General features: G+C 38.9%; 1 protein-coding gene and 1 pseudogene across 1 annotated transcript; one reads left to right on the top strand and one right to left on the bottom strand.

The window, feature by feature from the left end:
- Nucleotides 1-3,772: 3,772 nt before the first annotated feature.
- On the top strand, nt 3,773-5,833 carry LOC145770160 (N-acetylated-alpha-linked acidic dipeptidase 2 pseudogene; annotated as a pseudogene).
- Nucleotides 5,834-12,464: 6,631 nt separating this feature from the next.
- LOC145770205 (proteasome subunit alpha type-6-like) lies at nt 12,465-19,624 on the bottom strand. The gene is made up of 3 exons (XM_082581794.1): nt 19,202-19,624; nt 14,040-14,145; nt 12,465-13,407 (listed from the first exon to the last, which is right to left on the bottom strand). Exons 1-3 carry the CDS (start codon nt 19,568-19,570, stop codon nt 13,133-13,135), a joined length of 750 nt encoding a protein of 249 aa, XP_082437920.1. The 5' UTR covers nt 19,571-19,624; the 3' UTR covers nt 12,465-13,132.
- Nucleotides 19,625-19,908: the final 284 nt, after the last annotated feature.

Below are 19,908 nucleotides of genomic sequence, written 5' to 3'. Positions count from 1 at the left end.
GTCGCTCTCGCCTGGTGTGTCTGCTGGCACTACAGCAGGGGTGTATCCTCAATGGAAGCAAGGGAAGCATTGCTTCCCCTGTCAAAATTGAAAAAAGATAAAGTTATGTTTTTTAGTAAAACGGTTTCGTAATTTCTTTACCTGAATACAAATTAGAACGGTTTCTAACTCATGTCCCCGTATAATTTCAGCTCGGTTTTAATTTTAAAAAAGTTGGAAGCGTACGGAAGCTAAGATTCGTATCGCTTCCCTTGCTCTCGTTTTTGCTATACTAAGAAACAAGTGAGAGACTAAGGAAAAAAAGCAGAGCAAAGTTTGCGCGAGTTACGTTTCTTTTAACTAATCCACGGAAGCAATTTTTCAATCGCTTCCCCGTCGCAGTGTTACCAGATTGGCCAAATTCCACAAATTAGGCTTTTTATAAATTAATTCTTTAAAATGCATAATAATCAATATTTCTCAAATATTGTAACCTTACCACATGAAACCATGTTCACCATTGTTCAATATATGTTCTATACTTGTTTAATACTCGTAATGTGGCGGATTAAAACTCATCCACTACAGTCCTTTTATACTTGCTATTTTTCGTGCTATACTTGCAGAATTATTTTTGATAAAATTTCTTGAAATCCGCTACAAGTCATAAAATGTATGTACATTTTATTATTTTTGATAGAAACAGGTAAATATATCCATTTGGCCTTTTTGTCTAATTTATTTTCCTTGTTTTTGGCCTTTTTTTTGTATTATTTTAGATTTTAGACTTTATCATAGTCTGGCAACTCTGCTCTGTTGGATATTGCGCCCGTGGGCTAAAAATGAAAAAATTTAAAGCGCTGTTATGGTTATAATACCAGGTAAAGCAAGAGTAACCAAAAGTTTGAGCCAAATGTTGGCTTTACACTGCTATCCTGGCTGGATAGACTTTGGCATAAGACCGGATATGTGAGGTCTAGGCTAAACTTGACTGAAGTGAATTCTGGCTTAAGCTACTATCAGTAGGTAGCTGTAGCTGAATTTTTGGTGCTTTCCAATTTTAGCCGCATTTTTTGCCCGTTCGTGTGTAAGAGCGACCTTTCATAAGTTAGTAGCTGTTTATCTGCTTATAAATTTTATACAAATATTACCCTAAAGTGTTTCCAGAAAGCACTATAATCCATTATTTGAATGTAATTTTGCAAAAAAATTTCCGGGGGGTATGCCCCCGGACCCCCTAGAAAACACGTGCCTTCGGCACGCTCTGATTCCCCACGAGTTTTATTGCTTCCCTTGCTCAACCAACCAGGATACGCCACTGCACTACAGTCCTGGTCTGGTTCAATTAAAACGTTTTGTCGGTTTTGTCACCTTCCCCCGGTTAGCTAGAACTCCCATCCAGCTGTCATCACCCTTTACTCTCGTCAGTTCGTGCAGTTGCTTAGTTCGGCCGCTGTGCGATTTGCTTCCCCGTGTCGCAGAGAGAGGACGCTCGGTGTCCCCTGACATGCTTTGCCATTTCATAGACATTGGATTTTGTACATTGTATGTAGACAACAGTCTGCTTTTGCAGTTTTTACAATAACAACCGTAAAGTTTAGTATGTTATCATAGCACCCCTTTAATTAATTATGACCTTCCATTTTTTGTTATAGAGAATTATAGCCTTCTTGGTGGCCGGATGTCCACCGCACGAAACCTCTGCTTTGCCCGACTGGCGGAGCCGACCAGCCGCTCCCATGTAAAAGAGGAATTGTTAGCTTTTGCGCCGTGCGGAGGAGATCCGACCCCGTTCTGCTCACGTGTTTATCGTTTTAATTTACTGTAGACATTACCGTGATATATATACAGTGTCTTGTACTTGTACGTTTCGTCCGCCTTAGCCTACATACTCATAAGATGTCAAACGGCTCCCCCCGTGTGCCTTCTTGCGGGGGATGTCTGCAGCGCCCTACGTTTCACCTTAGGTCTTTTCAACGTTTGTTACCATCGTGAAATTGTCGTTTTTTTGCATATACAGTATGTAACGTTACCTAGTAATTCAAGTAATTTTGCAGTTGTGCTTCGGGATTTTGAAACGTGATTAAGAATTTGCATGCCTCTCAAGAAATCGCATGCCAATAAGCTAAACGCATTCTTGCAACCGGCAGTTTCAATCACATATGCGTAGTTTATCGTCTCTTCAACGTTTTAGCCTACAGATGCTTGATTCCTCAGCGACTATGTATATCGCGTTCTGGTCTTCAATCCACCAGACAGTAATAGTATAATTTTTGGTACGATTGAAAAACCATGCTTGGTCGAGTAACCGTATAATTTTTGGTGCAGAATGGATGTTATTTGGGTGCGATTGGAAGACCAGTTGTGATATAATTTCTAGTATGTTCAATTTGTAATCAAGTTCTTTTTGCTGGGATCTAAGCCATGGCCCGGTTTGGTTGTAGTGATTTGGTTGTGTTCGATTATAATCAAGATGGTTGCAACCTCCTAAGTTATATGGTGACGTGAAGTTCCTTTCTACAATAAAAGCATACTTATAACTAAGAAGTCTAGACTTTGTTCTCGATCATTCCCTGCGATCACTGCGCTCGGAATGTCGCTATAGCTTATGCTTCCACAGCTGGTATGGGCGGATAAGCTAGATTATATACTGTCCGCTACACATTGCATCAATACACCTTTATATGGGCAACATAAGTTGCATAAGTGCACCTCTACATGCGCACAATACATCGCATCAATACACCTTTTACATGGGTACCATAGGATGCATCAATATAGTTTTACATGGGCACCATATGTTGCACCAATACAACACTATACTCGTTGCCATGTTTGCTATAGAGTAGCCACATCAATGTCATTGCCAATCTTTTGTGTAAAGCCATTAGCGTTCCGTTTCTTTGTGTATTGGGGCCTAGTTAACATCTTTCACATAATCTCACATAAAAAAGTCCATGGCATATTATCAAGTTATACATTCTTATAGTCCATGAAATTATTTGCAAAATGCTGGTCTTGATTCTTGCATTTTTACTAGATTTGTATTTGACAGATAGAATAAGGCAAAAACATGCAAAATAAGTCGAAGTGTAATATTGTAGTCGATTGCAATGCAGTTGTAGGTTCATCTAAAGTGATGTTAAATGCCACACAATTTATAATGAGAACAGAACGCAAGTATGTAATTGAGATGAAGAGTACAAAAGCGTTAACTTAATTGAAGCGCTATACGTGTAATCAAATCACATGTTTGTACCCTGTAGACAAATATGTTACCTTTAACTAACAAAAGAACAGACCATTGACTACCCGCAAACCTCATCTTGGTTCAAATATTCCTTATAGTAATACTTATGATGAAGCTAAAAGATTATTTGCAAATTTAATTCTGCAAATCGTTTTCTAAGAACCATCCTAATCCGGTAAAATGGATAGGCTTAAACGTATTTGTTTTGTTTTTCAGATTGAAGTAACTACCAACCAAACAACTGTTAGTAGGTTTAGAATACTCTGCAGGCTATTAGTGGAAATGCAAAGTTGCAATAAAAGATCATCAAATGCAACAACAGGCAACGGAAGATTTAATGCAAGCAAAGATTGTAAAGTCTATCATGAAAACTGTTTTGTACACAAACCATCTTACAAGTTTGCAAAGCATCCATTTGTGTGGTACATAACCATAGCAATAGTACTTGCAATAGGAGCCGGAATTTTTCACAACAAAATTGCAAATACTGATTCAATACAAAATAAAAAATGGAGTTACAATATTGAAATACGCGACGCTGTCATGTCAGAACTAAGTCGGGAAAACATTGAGAATAACTTGAGAAGACTCACAAGCAAACCACACATCGGAGGCTCCCATGAAGATGAAAATCAGTTGGTGGATTTCATTAGGCAAAGATGGGAAAGTTATCTCGATGAAGTGAAAGTTTATCCTTATGATGTTTTGCTTTCCTTTCCAAACTCAACTAATAAAAATTATGTTGGAATAATTTATGAAAATGGAACTATCTCAGATAAATCCAGTGCAGCTGAAAAGCCATTGACAGAACATGAAAAGAATCCGAATGTGATTTCTGCATTTAATGCCTATTCACCTGCAGGTCATGTTGAAGGGAATTTGTATTATGTGAACTATGGAAGAATTGAAGACTTTCAATACTTAGTAAAATATAAAGTCAATGTCAGTGGAGGAATTTGTATTGCAAGATATGGCAAAGTATTTCGAGGAGATAAAGCCAAACATGCTCAACAATACAACTGTTCAGGATTAGTTATGTTTACAGATCCGTTTGATTCTGCAGGAACTTCTAAACATAGTTGGAACTTGGAAAGCAAACCAAGTGGCTATCCCGAATCTTGGTGGCTACCCCCAGATGGAATTCAACGCGGCACACTTAGGTTACATGGTGACCCTCTTACACCGGGTTACCCAGCATTGAACCTCACTTACAGATTGCCCTTGGATAAGACAAACTTACTTAAAATCCCTGTCCAGCCCATTAGTTATCAAGATGCTTTTCGTCATTTATCAATTCTTGGAGGTAAAGAAGCTCCTCCTGAATGGCAGGGAGGGCTTAACCTCACATATAGATTTGGTGGTTCATTCAAGCCATCTCATCAACACTGCAAAGCAGTGCTTCACGTTGCCAACTACATGAAACGAAAGACCATTCATAATGTAATTGGTTTCATTCGAGGATGGTTAGAGCCAGATAGATATGTCCTCTTCGGCAACCACAGAGATGCATGGACGTTTGGAGGAGCTGATCCTTCAAGTGGAACTGCTGTTCTTTTGGAAGTTTCCAGAGCATTATCAAATGTGATGAAAGACAAGGAGTGGCGTCCAAGAAGAACGATTGTGTTCTGCAGTTGGGCTGCAGAGGAATATGGTTTGCTTGGTTCTGCTGAATGGTTGGAACAAATGGAAAAGCGTTTATTGTTGCAAGCAGTCGCATATATTAATATAGATATTGCAGTTGAAGGAAATGGAAGTTTACGAGTTAAATCTACTCCCAGTTTAAATCAACTAATTTTTAATGTAACCAAGGTAATTCCCAATCCATTGTATAAAGAAGTAAAACAAGGCCGTCCTACCGTGTATGACACTTGGCTGAAAGTATTTCCAGATCATAACTTTCCCAATCAACCCCTAATTCGAAACATTGGGTCTGGAAGTGACTACACTTACTTTGTACAAAAAGTTGGTGTTAGTTCAATGGATTTTCGATACACGTATGAAAGTCAAGATATATTTCTGTACCCAGTTTACCATTCAATTCATGACACTTTTGAATATTTCAAGTCTTTTATTGATCCTGATTTCAACTTGTCATTAGCCATTGGAGCATTATCAGCTGAAAGTCTGCTTCAACTGAGTTCTTCCATCACGCTCAAGTTAAATCCAGTTGATTATGCTACAAAGCTTAAATTTATGGCTGGAAGTTTGCAGAATGAACATGGTCGCCACCTCGCTGAGCAAAACATTACACTCAATGAACTGAACAGAACTATCAGTGTTTTTGAAGCTTCTGCTGTGAAATTATTAAAAGCTGCAATGGCCTTGAATAGTTCATCGAGTGATATGGAGATAAGGAGAATTAATGACAAACTATTTTACCTCGAAAGAGGTTTTATTGACTTCAACGGTCTTCCAGGAAGACATGACTATCGCCATGTTGTGTTTGCCCCGAGTTCTCACAATTGCTATAGTGGTGGGGGATTTCCAGGAGTGACTGATGCAATTCATAACATAGAGTATAAGGGAGCTTTATGGGAAATGGTGAGGAAAGAGTTATCGGTTTTGTGTCTACAAATTTTGTCAGCAGCAGAACTAATGGTTTAGCTGCACAAAAAAAGTTGGTTTTGATTTGATAACCACTCCAGCAACCCATAAAGGTAAATCCCGGAATTCACAAAGTTTTATTTTGTATTGTTTTACTCTAAAATGTAACTCAGTATACTTTGAATTATTTCAGCAATCGTAAGGGCGCCCTGAAACAGCAATCGAAAGGGCGCCGGTTCGACACCGCTCAAGAGCATGCGGCTGTGTCTCTGGCAGGACACTTAAAAGGCATGTTTGAAGGTGGACATGAAGATTGGCTTCCTTGCCTTCCTGTCCACTTAATTTAAATCTTCAACCACCGGGTGTAAGCCTGGATACGACAAGCAAAACATTTATTATTTTTAATAATATTTCGAATATTTTCTTCAGTAGGGGAGAGTGGGTTGGTTGAATCATTTTAATGTTTTATTCCGCTTGTGGGCGCCACAGACTACGAATCATAGTGAAAATTGGTCTGCTAATACTTGGACATACACTCTACCAGAGGAAAATGGTTTCATATAGATGCTACAAAGCAGTTAAAATTGATGCAAATTTTTAAAAAGGTATTTTTTTTTAGACAACGGGGTTGGTTGAATCACATGGTAGAGTTAGTTGAATCATTCATAAAATCATTTTAAAGAATTCCTTGTTGTGTTGTATAACATAACACATTATTTTGAAAAACTACAAACCTATAGCATTCTACAAAAACAAGCAAAATAGTTTAACAACATTTTGTGCAAATATACAATCTGTACGGAGCAGGACCTGATTAAGGCTCACGGGGGCCCGAGGCACAGCTAAGTGTAGGGGCCCCTATTGGCAATCGCTTTCGATGCAGAGCAGCAGTGCTCAACTTTTGCCTAGCAAAGCCAGTAACTTCGCCAAAGCGTGATGATTCGGAATCGTTATTCTATTTAGCAATCGTTACACAATTTGAAATCGTTTCCTAAAAATAACAACTGTGCACACACTGACACAACAACTTTCACTACTTAACTTACGCCTACGGTAGACTACTAATGTAAAAAAAAAGGGGGCCCTTAAAACCAGGGGGCCTGAGGCCTGTGCCTCGTATGCCTCATGGTTAATCGGGCCCTGGTACGGAGCTCATGAGCCCGTTCACTGCAATCAATTACGATAGCCTATAATTCCACCCAAACCCAAGCTTCTCTGTCAACACTGTTATTGTTATTTTCTCCACATTGGTTGCATAGCCATATGCTCTTCCATCTGTTGAACTTTTTTTTTTCTTTTTTCTTGTGGTTGAATCTTGCTCTACTTTTGAGGCTTGTTAGCAGTCCTATGCTCAATTAATTGTTTTCTGGCGTGTCCGGCAGTATCGCACTCTTGAGGCGTTTTCTTCGTTCATTTCTTTTACCTGTTTTGACAGGGGCCTTGGGGGAATGCACGCACCATTTCAGGGCTGAATGGCATTGAATTAACTCCGGGACTTGTCAATGCGAGTCTTTTCCTAGATGAACGAGAGCTTGAAGGTGTAGCCTATTGACCGATTCCTCATCGCTTGTGGCGGCCAACAGACCTTGCACCTCAGAAATTGAGCTTTCCTTCGAGGCTGGTGGCTCATCAGCAACGCCAATGCCCTGTGACATCACAGACGTTTGAACATGATCACAAATTTGGTTAGTGGATTCATTTGGCAAATTATTTGACTCATCCTGCTGATTAATGATTTCATCGGGCTGATTAGTCGGTTGAGCTGGAGCAAATTTATGGTTCTCAAAAATGTCCTTTGTAAGGTGAAATACCACACTTTTTGAAGCCATTTATGATTTTTGTTGGTGTGTTTGCTTTTGTCAATGCTATAGTTGACAATTCCGGGTGTATCATAAATGGTCATTCTCTGGCCTAGATGGTATTATCTTCCAACACAATGCGTGCAGCTCGTCTTACAAGACTTGAATCTTTGTTTCTGCTTGTTTTAGCTTTGAAACTTCTCATCATTTTGAACTAAGTAGTCAATCAATTGCTGTAGCCTACTGACTTAGGCCTATATAAGTTTTACAACACCTACTTGTGTAAAAACACAATAAAATAATCTATGGTAGGCTACACTGCAAATTGAAATGAAATAAAAACCGAAGTTATCAATTGCTAGGCTAGGCTTGCTTATAGCCTACTGAATAAAAAAAAAGCTATATGTTGAAGCTAATAGTGAACACCACAAGTGAAAATATAACGGGGTTGATTGAATCACCTGATTCAACCAACCCCACCAAGGTATCACAGAAAACAAGAGTCAAAGCTATCTTAAACTGAGTTTGAACTTGGCCGCCATTACTGATTTTAACACTTAGCTAACTGGCTACAAAAATAACTTCCACCTTCTCATCTGCACACTATCTAACTAACGCTAAACGAAAAATACAAACAACACTGAAATGTTACAAACAGCTTTAAAATATGGGGATAGGCAACTCAAAAACGCCAACTTCGAAACTCGTACGTTGCAGCAAGGTTGCCAGACTGAAATTTGCAAAAAAGGCCAAACTCAACAAGAAAAAAGGCCAAATTGAAGCCAAATAGGTAGAAAAAAGGCCAAAAATAAGCCAAACTCAAACAAGATAAAATAAGCATTGTAATCAGGGTTGTCAGACTGTGAAAAGGTCTTAATGCCAAAATAATACAAGAAAAATCTGGTGGAAAATTTTCTTAGGAGGCAATGCAAGGTCTGAAAGGAATGGTCCAACAGGAAAGAGTCTTAGTGTCGAATAGAGCTGAACACTTTTCATAAGAACGTCAAATATGAAAGCAATCAATATTAAAACGTCGTCAGCAAATAAAGCTAAATTCATGTCGTCATAATTAAATAATCCATGTTCATATCGTCAAATTCATGTCGTCTAACTTCCTCAATCGTCGTATGCTACTGCGTGATGTGCGGTCTGACCATAGAAAGAACTCAACACTTTGCTCTCCTGGGCCACATCGAAACGGGCTTTTGTCTGAGGATGGGTTTCTTTTATGTCCAGTTTTCTTTCTCTATCATTTATTGCTACATGTGTGCTTCTGTTTGTTTTTTGGGTTTTGTGGCGTGTCAATTAGGCTACAGACATACAGGCTACTACATGATTTACTATTCAGGCACGTTTTAAACCTTTGAAGGTGTTGCCACCTTTTCCCGTTCATTAACGTGCTGGTAGGCCTATATCGACTATTGTAGTTACTGTACTTAGCAGTGGCGGCTCGTCCATAGAAACTGCAAAACTGCAGCACCCCCTGCACATTTCAGTATTTTATTTTTTTTATTAATTTCACGTTTTTTCTCGTGTTCTCTATAGATCCTACCGACTAGAAGTTTCATAATTTCTGGTTCTTAAAAAATATGATGATTTTTTAAGTTTTGTATTTGGCAGCTCTGAACTGCAAGCCCTGCAGTTGCGATCTTATAAAAGAAGAACAAAGAGAAATTGTGACGTCATATTTTGGCTCAGGTTGCTTCAAATCCCACAATTTCGAACTGCAAATTTTGCAGTTGCTGGTCACGTGGTCAGGCTAGCTACTGTTGCAAATACTGTTGTTTTCAAGCACGATATTAGGTGGCTGCGACTGATGCTGTTACATGGTTAGACTAATGTGCTTTGCTTTCTCCACAAAAAGATAAAGCTTAGACTAGGTTTTCATTAGTGTTGTTAAATTAAATTTAAGAAAAGCTCTACCAATAAATTTTTGTGGTCACCAAACCTGGTTGATTTTTTATAAATTAAATGTAACCTAGGTTCATTGTTAACTTACGATAATAAGTTAAGGCCAAAGGTCACATGCTAAAACAGCCTATTTAAACTTGATGAACATCAGGAAATTAATTGCTCAAATAGCCTCAGAATTCATGAAATACCACTAAAATAAGGTAAAATCTATGGGGGTCATGTCCCTAGACCCCTTGGCATCGCGCCTTTGGCGCTCGCTCTTTCACGTATAGGCTACCTCCGGTTGCAGCACCCCCTGCTATAAATACCACGAGCCGCCACTGGTACTTAGTAGTATCTTTTTTGTCCGGGATGCGTTAATGACGAAAAATAAATAAATAAATGATGCAACCTATCATTTAAGTGAACATTACTACAGTATATAATTATTAAAAAGAGATTCTTTTGTAACAAGTCTATGATCAATAATTTATTTACTCATCACAAAGCATTACAATTTAACGGTAATTTGAAAAGCACTCAATTGCACAACCACGAATCACTTGTAGGCCTATTGCTCAACAACTGAATTTCTGAAAGCATGCTTTGCTGGCAAGCTAGCGGTTGTGTTGGACTATACCGATCGTTCGAAAAGTGAACACGTTACGTTTCTGTATAAGCTACCTATACTTTTGAGTGTTGACATTATAATTCCAAAATAATTTCTATAACATTCATATTTATCGATATTTTGGATCTTAATAAATTATAGCAAAAATAATTCTGAAAGTAGCAAGTATATATATAATAAAAGGACTGTAGCAGATGAGTTTTAATCCGCTACAGTAATGACATCTGGCACCACTGGCTGGCTTAGAGGGGAGCGCAGTCTGACTCGGCGTCACATTTTATTTAACAAGTATAGAACATGTATTGAACAATGGAGAATACGGTTTTCATCTGGTAAAGTTACGATATATGAGAAATATTGATTATTATGCATTTTGAAGATTAAATTTTAAAAAAATCCAAATTTAAGGCCAAATCTAGAAAAAGGCCAAACGTATAATTCTAAGGCCAAAAGGCTCTAAAAAAAGCCAAATTCGAGAAATTTGGCCTTAAAAAGGCCAATCTGGTAACCCTGCGTTGCAGTATACTGAAATGATGGCCAATTTGGCCATGCCTTGCGAAACAAGTCATCTGATTCGGTTCAATGATTTTAGTCTCGGCGCAGTCGACCGTGATTCAACCAACCCCACTCTCCCCTACCATATAAAAATTGTATTATGCACAAAGATTATAGCCTATGAGACTTTCATTGTTTCCCAATCGAGTTGCGGATTTGGCAACGCTGACTTTCCTTTCAATTCCATTTAGAATTTTATGTGATTGGCATGATTATTTTGAAACACATTGCATTCCTACTCAGTAGAAGGTTATAGGATAGGCTATAGCTAGAAGCTAATTGTGAGATGTTAGTTATTGGCTTATAGTTTGTAAATATTTTCCTTAGTTGTTTCAAAGGGGATTACCCAACCCCTTTTAAGCACATGTATGACGTCGGCGTGATCTAGCATGCGAAGTGTCAAACAAAACGTTCTTGTATAAAACAGGACGGGCATTTGAGAAATGTTGCATCGCTATGTATTTTGTTTCCACTGTGTGATAGACTCAGAGGCAAGCCTGTGTAAAGTAAAGCTTTCTAACCCCAGCCTAGGATCAAGTCTCTACCCATAACTATAATCAACATCGCTGTAGAACAGCTTCTTTAGTCTTACCGCCCAAGGCAAGCATATCTTATTGTTCTTAAATTGGTGGACGGTACAGCTTTAATTAAGATGCGTTTGAAATTTTTTGAAAAGTATAAAGAAATTAAAGATGTTTTAATTGATTCCGAATCAATTTTTTGCTCTGAATTCACAAATGCAATCATTTTTTCCAACCAGGTCAAGTTTTTTTTCCCTCTATCATACTGTTGATTGTTACCTTTGTATCGTTTTCATGCACAAAGTAATATAATTGTTCAAGTATGTTGTAATTATATGCAAGAGGGAATTTTTATTGGAATGCAACAACTTCATTTACTGTGTATCTTCGGATTAACGTAGACCGACTAATCATTGTGCTTTGTTGAAATCACTGCAACCCCTCCTTAAAGCTGCTTGCGGACACCCGCCCCTGATAGGGCCGTCGCTTGTTTTCCCACTTCGAGACGCAACAGACATTGTCGCACTTACGAGAGAATCTTGCGCAGCTGAGAAAGGATTTCGGAGAAACAGAGCGAGTCTGCACTAGAAATAAGGACTGACTGAGGGCAGCCTACCATCCCGCGCCAGGTTTATAGCGTCATGGCGATGACGTCAGTGGCGTAGCCAGAAATTTTTTTGGGGGGGGCCAAATATTTGATGAATCACAACTCTACGCTATATCCTATCACACTATCTACTCACTCACTACGCCTATCACAACTCTACTGCCACCAGCCGCAACCAAACAATGAAGATTTCCTTTCCAAATGAAAAACGGCTCGACCAAGCTAAAAAAAGGTTTGATTCTAGGGGTGTGCGCGTGAGCCCTTTATGGATTTAGCGGCAACTAGTGGATGGAATAATTGACATACAACAAGATGCGAATCTGCCAAGATGAAAGTTCCAAAGTAGCTTTTACAACCTGCGGATAAAGATTACCAAATTACAATCAAGATGAGGCACGAGAAGTATGCAGAACACCAGGGTTGCTTGTGGGAGAAGTGTTTGATGAATCACACTTGTTTGTGATAGTGCACGCGCCACGGCCACTTGAGTCGAACCTGACAAAACGAACAAACGGTTTCTCGACGATACAGATGTAAAAAATCACACGAACTGGAAGGCAATATTGCCTCAATGTAGATGAATTGATAACGACTACGCAGCATGCATCTGGGGTGGCCGCTGGACCGACATAACTCACAATATGCGCGGTGGGTGCGATACAAACTATCAAACGACTTCATAAAACATAATAGACCAAGCTTTGATATTATTTGGTGAAACCAAACATAAAACTCATTCAAAACACCGCGAGGAGTCTTAAAAGACGCTACTAGCAAACACGACTCGATTTCCACAGCAGAGGAAAATAACGTATCGGTTATGTCATTCAGCAGCTGAAACTATCCCGGATGTTTAACTCATTTGACATGTCGATGATGATTATTAATTAGGAAACGAGATAACTCGTAAACAAATTTGAAACATTCAGTTTGCTCGGGCGCTGATTGAAATGTTTAGGCGCATACAACCGGATCATATGGCGTCCAAGAAGTAAGATATTGCTACCAACGACATGGATTATTATATGCCAATCAGGGAGATGTCAAAAATTGCCAATAAATTTACACGAGAATTCTTGGTTAGATAGGAAAACGCTACCAGGAAGTATTTGCTATTGTAGAGATGGCTAGGGTGGTTTCAAATGCGAATCAACTGCTTCCCCCTTAACTGATCGGTAAGCACGAGCTCTGAGGAAGATGTTGCACAACTTCCACGCCGACCCGCAAGAGGGCGGGCTTGTTTTGAAATCACGTGCAGGGAGAACAGTCTCAAATAATTCTAATATCAATCAACGTTTGGATGACGTCAAACTAACCAAGGAATATCCCAAGACAGTTCGAATGCAGCATCCATTAATCTTTCTCGGCGAGGACCGTAAGATATTCATCTATCTCGTTTTCCGATAGGATCTTAAACTTGGGGTTGTCTCTTGTCACCACAGCGATCTCCAGCTCGGACGGCTTAAAGTCAGCGGAAAGAACATGAGTAAGACAAGATAACGCTACATCGATGACTCGTTCAAGATCCCAGACACCTTCCTTCTTTTTCTTGAGTTTCTTTTCCAAAAACGTGTTTGCTTCAGTTTGCTTTACCCCAGCACTGGTTGCCCGGAAGCCACAGTAGTAACCTGAACAATAAAGCTCAAATTAAATCTCAGCCATAAAACATTGCATTCAATAACCCCCCCCCCCCCCCAACAACCGCACATGTTAAGCAGCACGGCATCACTTAACAACTTGGTGCTCTGGTTACTTTTTCTCGTATCAATGCTTCAGTATATCTACTTTTTATATCCATTATTATATCCCATTTTATGTATATCCACTGAAGATTTAAACTTTAATTTAAATTTTAAGCATTTAAGAATGTCCCGAATCATATTTTTCTATTTTTAACATAAGCGCATGTCTCAAATTTATTCAAAGTTGGATGAAACGTAACAGTTGCAATGTCATTTGCACAGTCTTACAAATTAGTTTGCAAAAAACATCAGAAATACTTGATAGAGAAAAGTTTAATCTTGTAAATTTCACATGTAATTCATTCGAACCACTGAGGCTGTTTCGGCCACCAAGGTTGATAGTGGGTACGTTTTGCCTCTTGTTGGATGAGGATTATTCGATTGAGTGGGGCGCTGTTCGTGACGTTGGTTGCCCAAACACACACCGAGTGGCGTAGCCTCACAAAAGCCGGTAGGTTCGAGTAAGCTCGTTTTAGTTGCAACTTAAGCGTTTGGTTACGAAAACACACGGCACATACCAGCTGGATCAGTCTTGTACAGCATAGGCTTGTCAAACTCGTGATCCCAACCGGCGACAATCATGGAGCAACCCAATGGACGCATCTCAGCGTTTTGGGTGTAAACCTTCGCCAATAAATGAGAGCAGGTTAGTGATTGCATTAAATTAATCCAGCAGAAACATTTATGCGAAGAATTCAATCTCTTTCAAAGCACAGCCCGACAAACTGGGACAGTTGGCTGAAAATCGCCAGTTATGGAGACTTTTAATTGCCGCTATTTTGCACCCAAGTGGTGCGAAATAAATTACTAAGTTAATAATATCCAAATCATATAACTACACAAATTAACTGACAATCGCAAATGTTTGTTTGACAATCGCAGTGAAAAGCTATTTCAAAATAGTATCTACACTCTCTACAGTGATGCTGACAAAATACAAGTAATATTGTTTAATATCAAAAAACATCACCCAGTTATAAGCGTCTTGATGGAGTTAGTGTTCAACCTATTCAGGCTAGAATTTATGCTGCAAGTGGTAGAAGAGACGACTCCAGTTAATTGCACAATCAACTTTTTAAGCTTTGTTTGCATATGGGTCATTCCATGTCAACTGATCCAAAAAAAAGTGATTTCGTCACCCACCCTCTCAGATTTTGTTCATACTTACCATATTTGTAGAACTTTCTTTCCTGATCACAAAAAACTAAATATTTTGAAAATCGGTCAACCAGAACATAAGTTACAGCCATTTGAACATGGCCACTTTTGTGATCATTCAAGCGGAACAATCAGCTTCTGGTTCAAATGTGAAACTTTGAGTTAACGTATCTTTGCTTGTATGCATCTGCAACCAATGTTGTTTTCAGACATTGTTGTTCGTACAATAACTAAATCATAGCAACAATCACCAACCACATCAATTGTGACCTTTGACCTTTAACCCTCAGTTGATTAGGAGTAGTCTTTGTGTTCAGTGATGCGGAACACAATTTTTGATCTTGCATAGCTCGATGCGGGTACCACCGACATAGACAAGTGATATATCATTGGAAAGGTCTTTTCAAGGAGATTTAGAATCAGAAATAAAATTAATGGCTTATTGACTATTGCTACTAAAATTTTAGATATGAATTTGACATCTGAAACTATCTAAACATTTTTTCTAAATACCAAATTTTCCACATATTTTTCCTATTCATGAAAATTTTGATATATTCTCATTTTGCAATAATCACAAATTTGCAGGTGTGCAAACATGTTGTCAGAAAAAATAGCTCCTGCAAAATTTTTTTAATTTGAAGTTGATTTAGGGGTGGCCCTCCCCCCTAAAGTTCTGTGCCTTCCCTCGAAATACTAAATGTACGTATCTCAAAAACCACTTGAGCTAGAGATACGGTTTTTGTGTCAAAATATGCAGAAAATATGATTTCCTATCTGCTTTCTGAACATTGAATGCATCTATCTTATGTAGAAAAGCAGTTATTATATTTAGAAAAAACACATCTCAACACAAAATGTATGGTACGGTAGCTCTATAAAAAATATGTGACGATCACTGTTCCCTCCAAGAAATCAGCACTCGTGATATCTGTCCAAATCTTGGTTTCACAATTTTTTTTGTGACGACGAATCAGTCTACAGAAATGCTTTTTTTCTCTCTGTTTTTGCACCTTTGAGGGAACACTGGTGATATTCAAACTAAAATGTAATTCTGGTCGGTACTGCGAAAAGCGATATTATCGACAATATTTTACATATTGTCTTGCGTATCGTGACAGGATGCCTGCGACCTACACCATCAGACAATCTTCCTGTCCTTGCAGGCATCCAACCAGCTGAGCTTCGTCACAAAGAAGCCATCCTGTCTCTTTCTCGCCGAGCTATGAACCCCAACCACTTGCTCCACTCAAGTCTCTACGAGTCTGTGAGCGAGCAACCTCGGCGACTGAAATTGAGACACCTATTTGTTTGTGCTGCACAACTCCTGATGAAAACCGCTGAAGACCAATCCATCAGTGCGGCTACCTGGGAAGACCACCAATGGAGCTCGGAGTGGAAGAAGAACTCCTCAAGAATCCAAAGTTTCATCTCTGACACCACTCCCCACCCAACCCAAATGCATTTGCCAAGGAAGGCCTGGGTGAGGCTCAACCGCCTGCGTACTGGCGTCGGACTATTCCGCTCCAACATGCGCAAATGGGGGATGGCTCCATCCGTGATCTGTGAGTGTGGTAAGGAGGAACATTGGAACAATCTGCAGACTACACCATCTGAAACTGCGCAATCTACCACGCGCCAAATGGTGTGCGTGGTCTGCGTGAACTGAATGACGAATCAATTCAATGGCTGCTTGACACCTGCCCAAGCATCTAGACCGTGTCGCCGCCACTGCCCAACAGTGGTAAAGGCAGAGCCCCTGGAGTAGCGAAGAAGGTTCTAACGAAGAAGAAGAATCGACAATATTGTTCTTGTTGCAATATGGAAACAGCTTCTTGTGTTCAGTAACAACTTGCAAAAGAAACTGAAGTTGGTCCTCATCTTTAATTAAGAGTTTGTTAAAATCCTGGATTACAGCAACTCCTCTATCTGCTGAAAGTCCCTTCACTATGTGTAAAGCTTGTATAAATGCACCATCTTCAGTCCAATGAGCAGGATCCTTTGAAAGTATGGCTTAATCTACACCCTGCAGCTGAAGAAGCCGTTTTGAATTGGAGGCGCAAAACTGTTCTAGAGTCTACACCCTTATTGTCAAGAAATCTACTTTGACGCTTAGTCACCTTGGTGGACGTTCTGCTGTTTCATCTAACATGGTTATTAGCTTTTTACTTTCCACAGACAATATAGAGTTAAACAAGGCTAGTCCAACCATCTCTTCAGACAGATACCATAAATGCAGACCAAGTTTTTTACTAGTTGCAGCAGAAATAGTTGTATGCGGATAATTAAGAAGTTGATCCATGAGTCCGAAATCATTTAGTGGTTCTTCTATATAACATTGGGTGATGTTATCCAATATCCATGCTTTCAGATGAATCGCACAGAAAAGGTGGCTAATTCTCAAATGCCTTGTGCTTCTTTCTTTAACATATTAAACTGATGACAAAACATCCAAATTTTGTTGGCATTAATCGCCTTCGCCATCCAGCGAGCGCGATGCATGGTACCTGGAGCTTGAAAGCGGATTCCACGCTCAGGAGTTTCTCCAAGGAATATGACAAAAACAGGGGCATTTTAGCTACGTATGAATGCAAAAAATTTTAGGAACACTTCTTTTGTTTATTGCTTTACCAGTTTTACAGGTTAGTTTATGAACTTTGTTTATTGAATAGCTTGGGCCACAATACTTGTTCAGCGCTCTTTTGTGCTAGAATACCCAAAACAGGGTTTTCTAAATTGCTGCTTTTCTACTCAAGATAGGCACAATCATTGTTCAGAAAGCAGATAGGAAATCATCTTTTTTGCATCTTTTGACACATCTCTAGCTCAAGCAGTTTTTATGATATGCAGATTTAGTATTTTGGATGAGGGCGCAAAACTTTAGGGGGGAGGGCCACTCCTAAATCAATTTCAAATTCCAAAAATTTTTCAAGAGTTATTTTTTCTGACAACCTCACCATTTAAAAAGGTGTCCTAAGCAAAATTCAATAAAATTTCTTTTTTTTGCCAAATAAGAGACACCCTACTCCTTATGCAAAGCAGACCGTGCTTTTGAGATGAACGGTACCTTTTTAGTGTTGCTTTTTAGTACATAAACTGTTCAACAATAAGCCTATGCTACATTGATCCATTATATAATATAATGCCTACAAAACAATAACGCAGACTTTAGAGTTATTTGCATACATTATATGTAATAAAACTACATCCAATCCTTGACAAATAAACAAGCTTTGACAGACCCAACGCATACTACATAATATATAGTATGCGTTGGGTCTGTCTAAGCTTGTTTATCTGTCAAACCATTTTGAATAAAAAGATTCATTGTAACAGAAGAACTGTATATTTTTTGTATATTTATATCATATACTAACAATATACAGCCAAAATAATGGGAACAGCTGACTCGAAGACTATATGTCCCTTCGCTGCTTCCTGTCATCTGTTGTATCGCATCTGTGATCGCAGTGTACTGTATGATATCGCAATAGGCACAAATAAAAACACGAGCATTATTATTATTGTAGTTCTTCTGTTACAAGGAATCTTTTTGTCCAAAATGGTTTGAAATGCAAGGAAAAAATTGGTAGGTCTTCATGCATAATGTTGTTATTTTTAAGTTAAGAAGAGTAAAACTTTCTACCAGTTTTAGAAGTTGAATACTCAATAAGCCATTAATTTTATTTCTGATTCTAAATCTCCTTGAAAAGACCTTGCCAATGATATATCACTTGTCTATGTCGGTGGTACCCGCATCGAGCTATGCAAGATCAAAAATTGTGTTCCGCATCACTGAACACAAAGATTACTCCTAATCAACTGAGGGTTAAAGGTCAAAGGTCACAATTGATGTGGTTGGTGATTGTTGCTATGATTTAGTTGTTGTATGAACAACAATGTCTGAAAACAACATTGGTTGCAGATGCATACAAGCAAAGATACGTTAACTCAAAGTTTCACATTTGAATCAGAAGCTGATTGTTCCGCTTGAATGATCACAAAAGTGGCCATGTTCAAATGGCTGCAACTTATGTTCTGGTTGACCGATTTTCAAAATATTTATTTTTTTGTGATCAGGAAAGAAAGTTCTACAAATATGGTAAGTATGAACAAAATCTGAGAGGGTGGGTGACAGGTCCTGGATCAGTTGACATGGAATGACCCATATATACAGTATAATATAACCAAATTATTTAAAATCTGCCCTCCATATAATCGGAATGGCCCGTTTCGGTGAGTCCGATTCGGTGAGTCCGATCCCTTAACGGGGGATTTTTTCAATTTTTTTTTAAATTATCGGGTACCGTAGCTTAATTATTATTGCCGTTTTAGGGTTAGGGGTTTGGAGTTAGGGTTAGAGGTTAGGAACTCACCGAATCAGACTCACCGAATCGGACTCACCGAATAGTAGCAGACCCCCATATAATATGCCAGCAAACTTATCACAGGGCATTCTTAAGCAAATAACGGAAAAAGGCAGTATATAATATGTACATAATATTGCAAATTCATACACAACCTGTGATATGTCAGCCATTCTTTTGCATAAAGCATCAACAGGCATTTCATATCCATTTTGATATTTCCAGTTAATTGCTTCATGTCTTGCTCGTTGAACCTGAGAGCGACCATCTGCAGTCATGCCAGTCATTACACATCCTACGTTTGGGGTCAGATAGAACATATGCGTGATGGTGCTTGTGTCTAGAAGTTTATCTGGCACTTTCTTCTGAGTAACAACGACAGCACAATCATCACCTCGAACTCCAACCGACGTTAAACCAGCTTGGTTGATAGCTTTGAAGGCATATTCAACCTGGTAAAGCCTACCTTCAGGTGAAAAGATGGTGATGTGATGGTCAAAGCCTGCACTGCTTCCTCTTGACATGATGACAATTAGATATAACAACCTATCCTTAAACTGAATGAATCCATTCAAATAATGATAAAGATGTTAAGCCATTAAGATTATAATCGATATGGAAGTTAGCTTGAACCTTTATCTGAAGGTTCAGTCTGAGTAATCAAGTAAACATCGCAAGCCAAGCCACTTCCTTACTGAATTAGAGCTATGCTATCATGACGTATAAAAAAATAAATAATAAATGCTTACTGTAAGGCTTTGTCATGTGCCTGTAAACTCATGTGAAACAACTTCAGAATGTAAAACAGCTTCTTTTACACCGATTCAATGTATGCCAGGCCGGCCTGGAATCAACAATACCG

This window comes from Aplidium turbinatum, chromosome 5 (genome assembly GCF_918807975.1).
Source record: "Aplidium turbinatum chromosome 5, kaAplTurb1.1, whole genome shotgun sequence".
In the NCBI taxonomy this organism is placed as follows: Eukaryota; Metazoa; Chordata; class Ascidiacea; order Aplousobranchia; family Polyclinidae; genus Aplidium; species Aplidium turbinatum.
The sequence above is the reverse complement of the archived record's forward strand: the minus strand, read 5'-3'. Positions and strand labels throughout refer to the sequence as shown.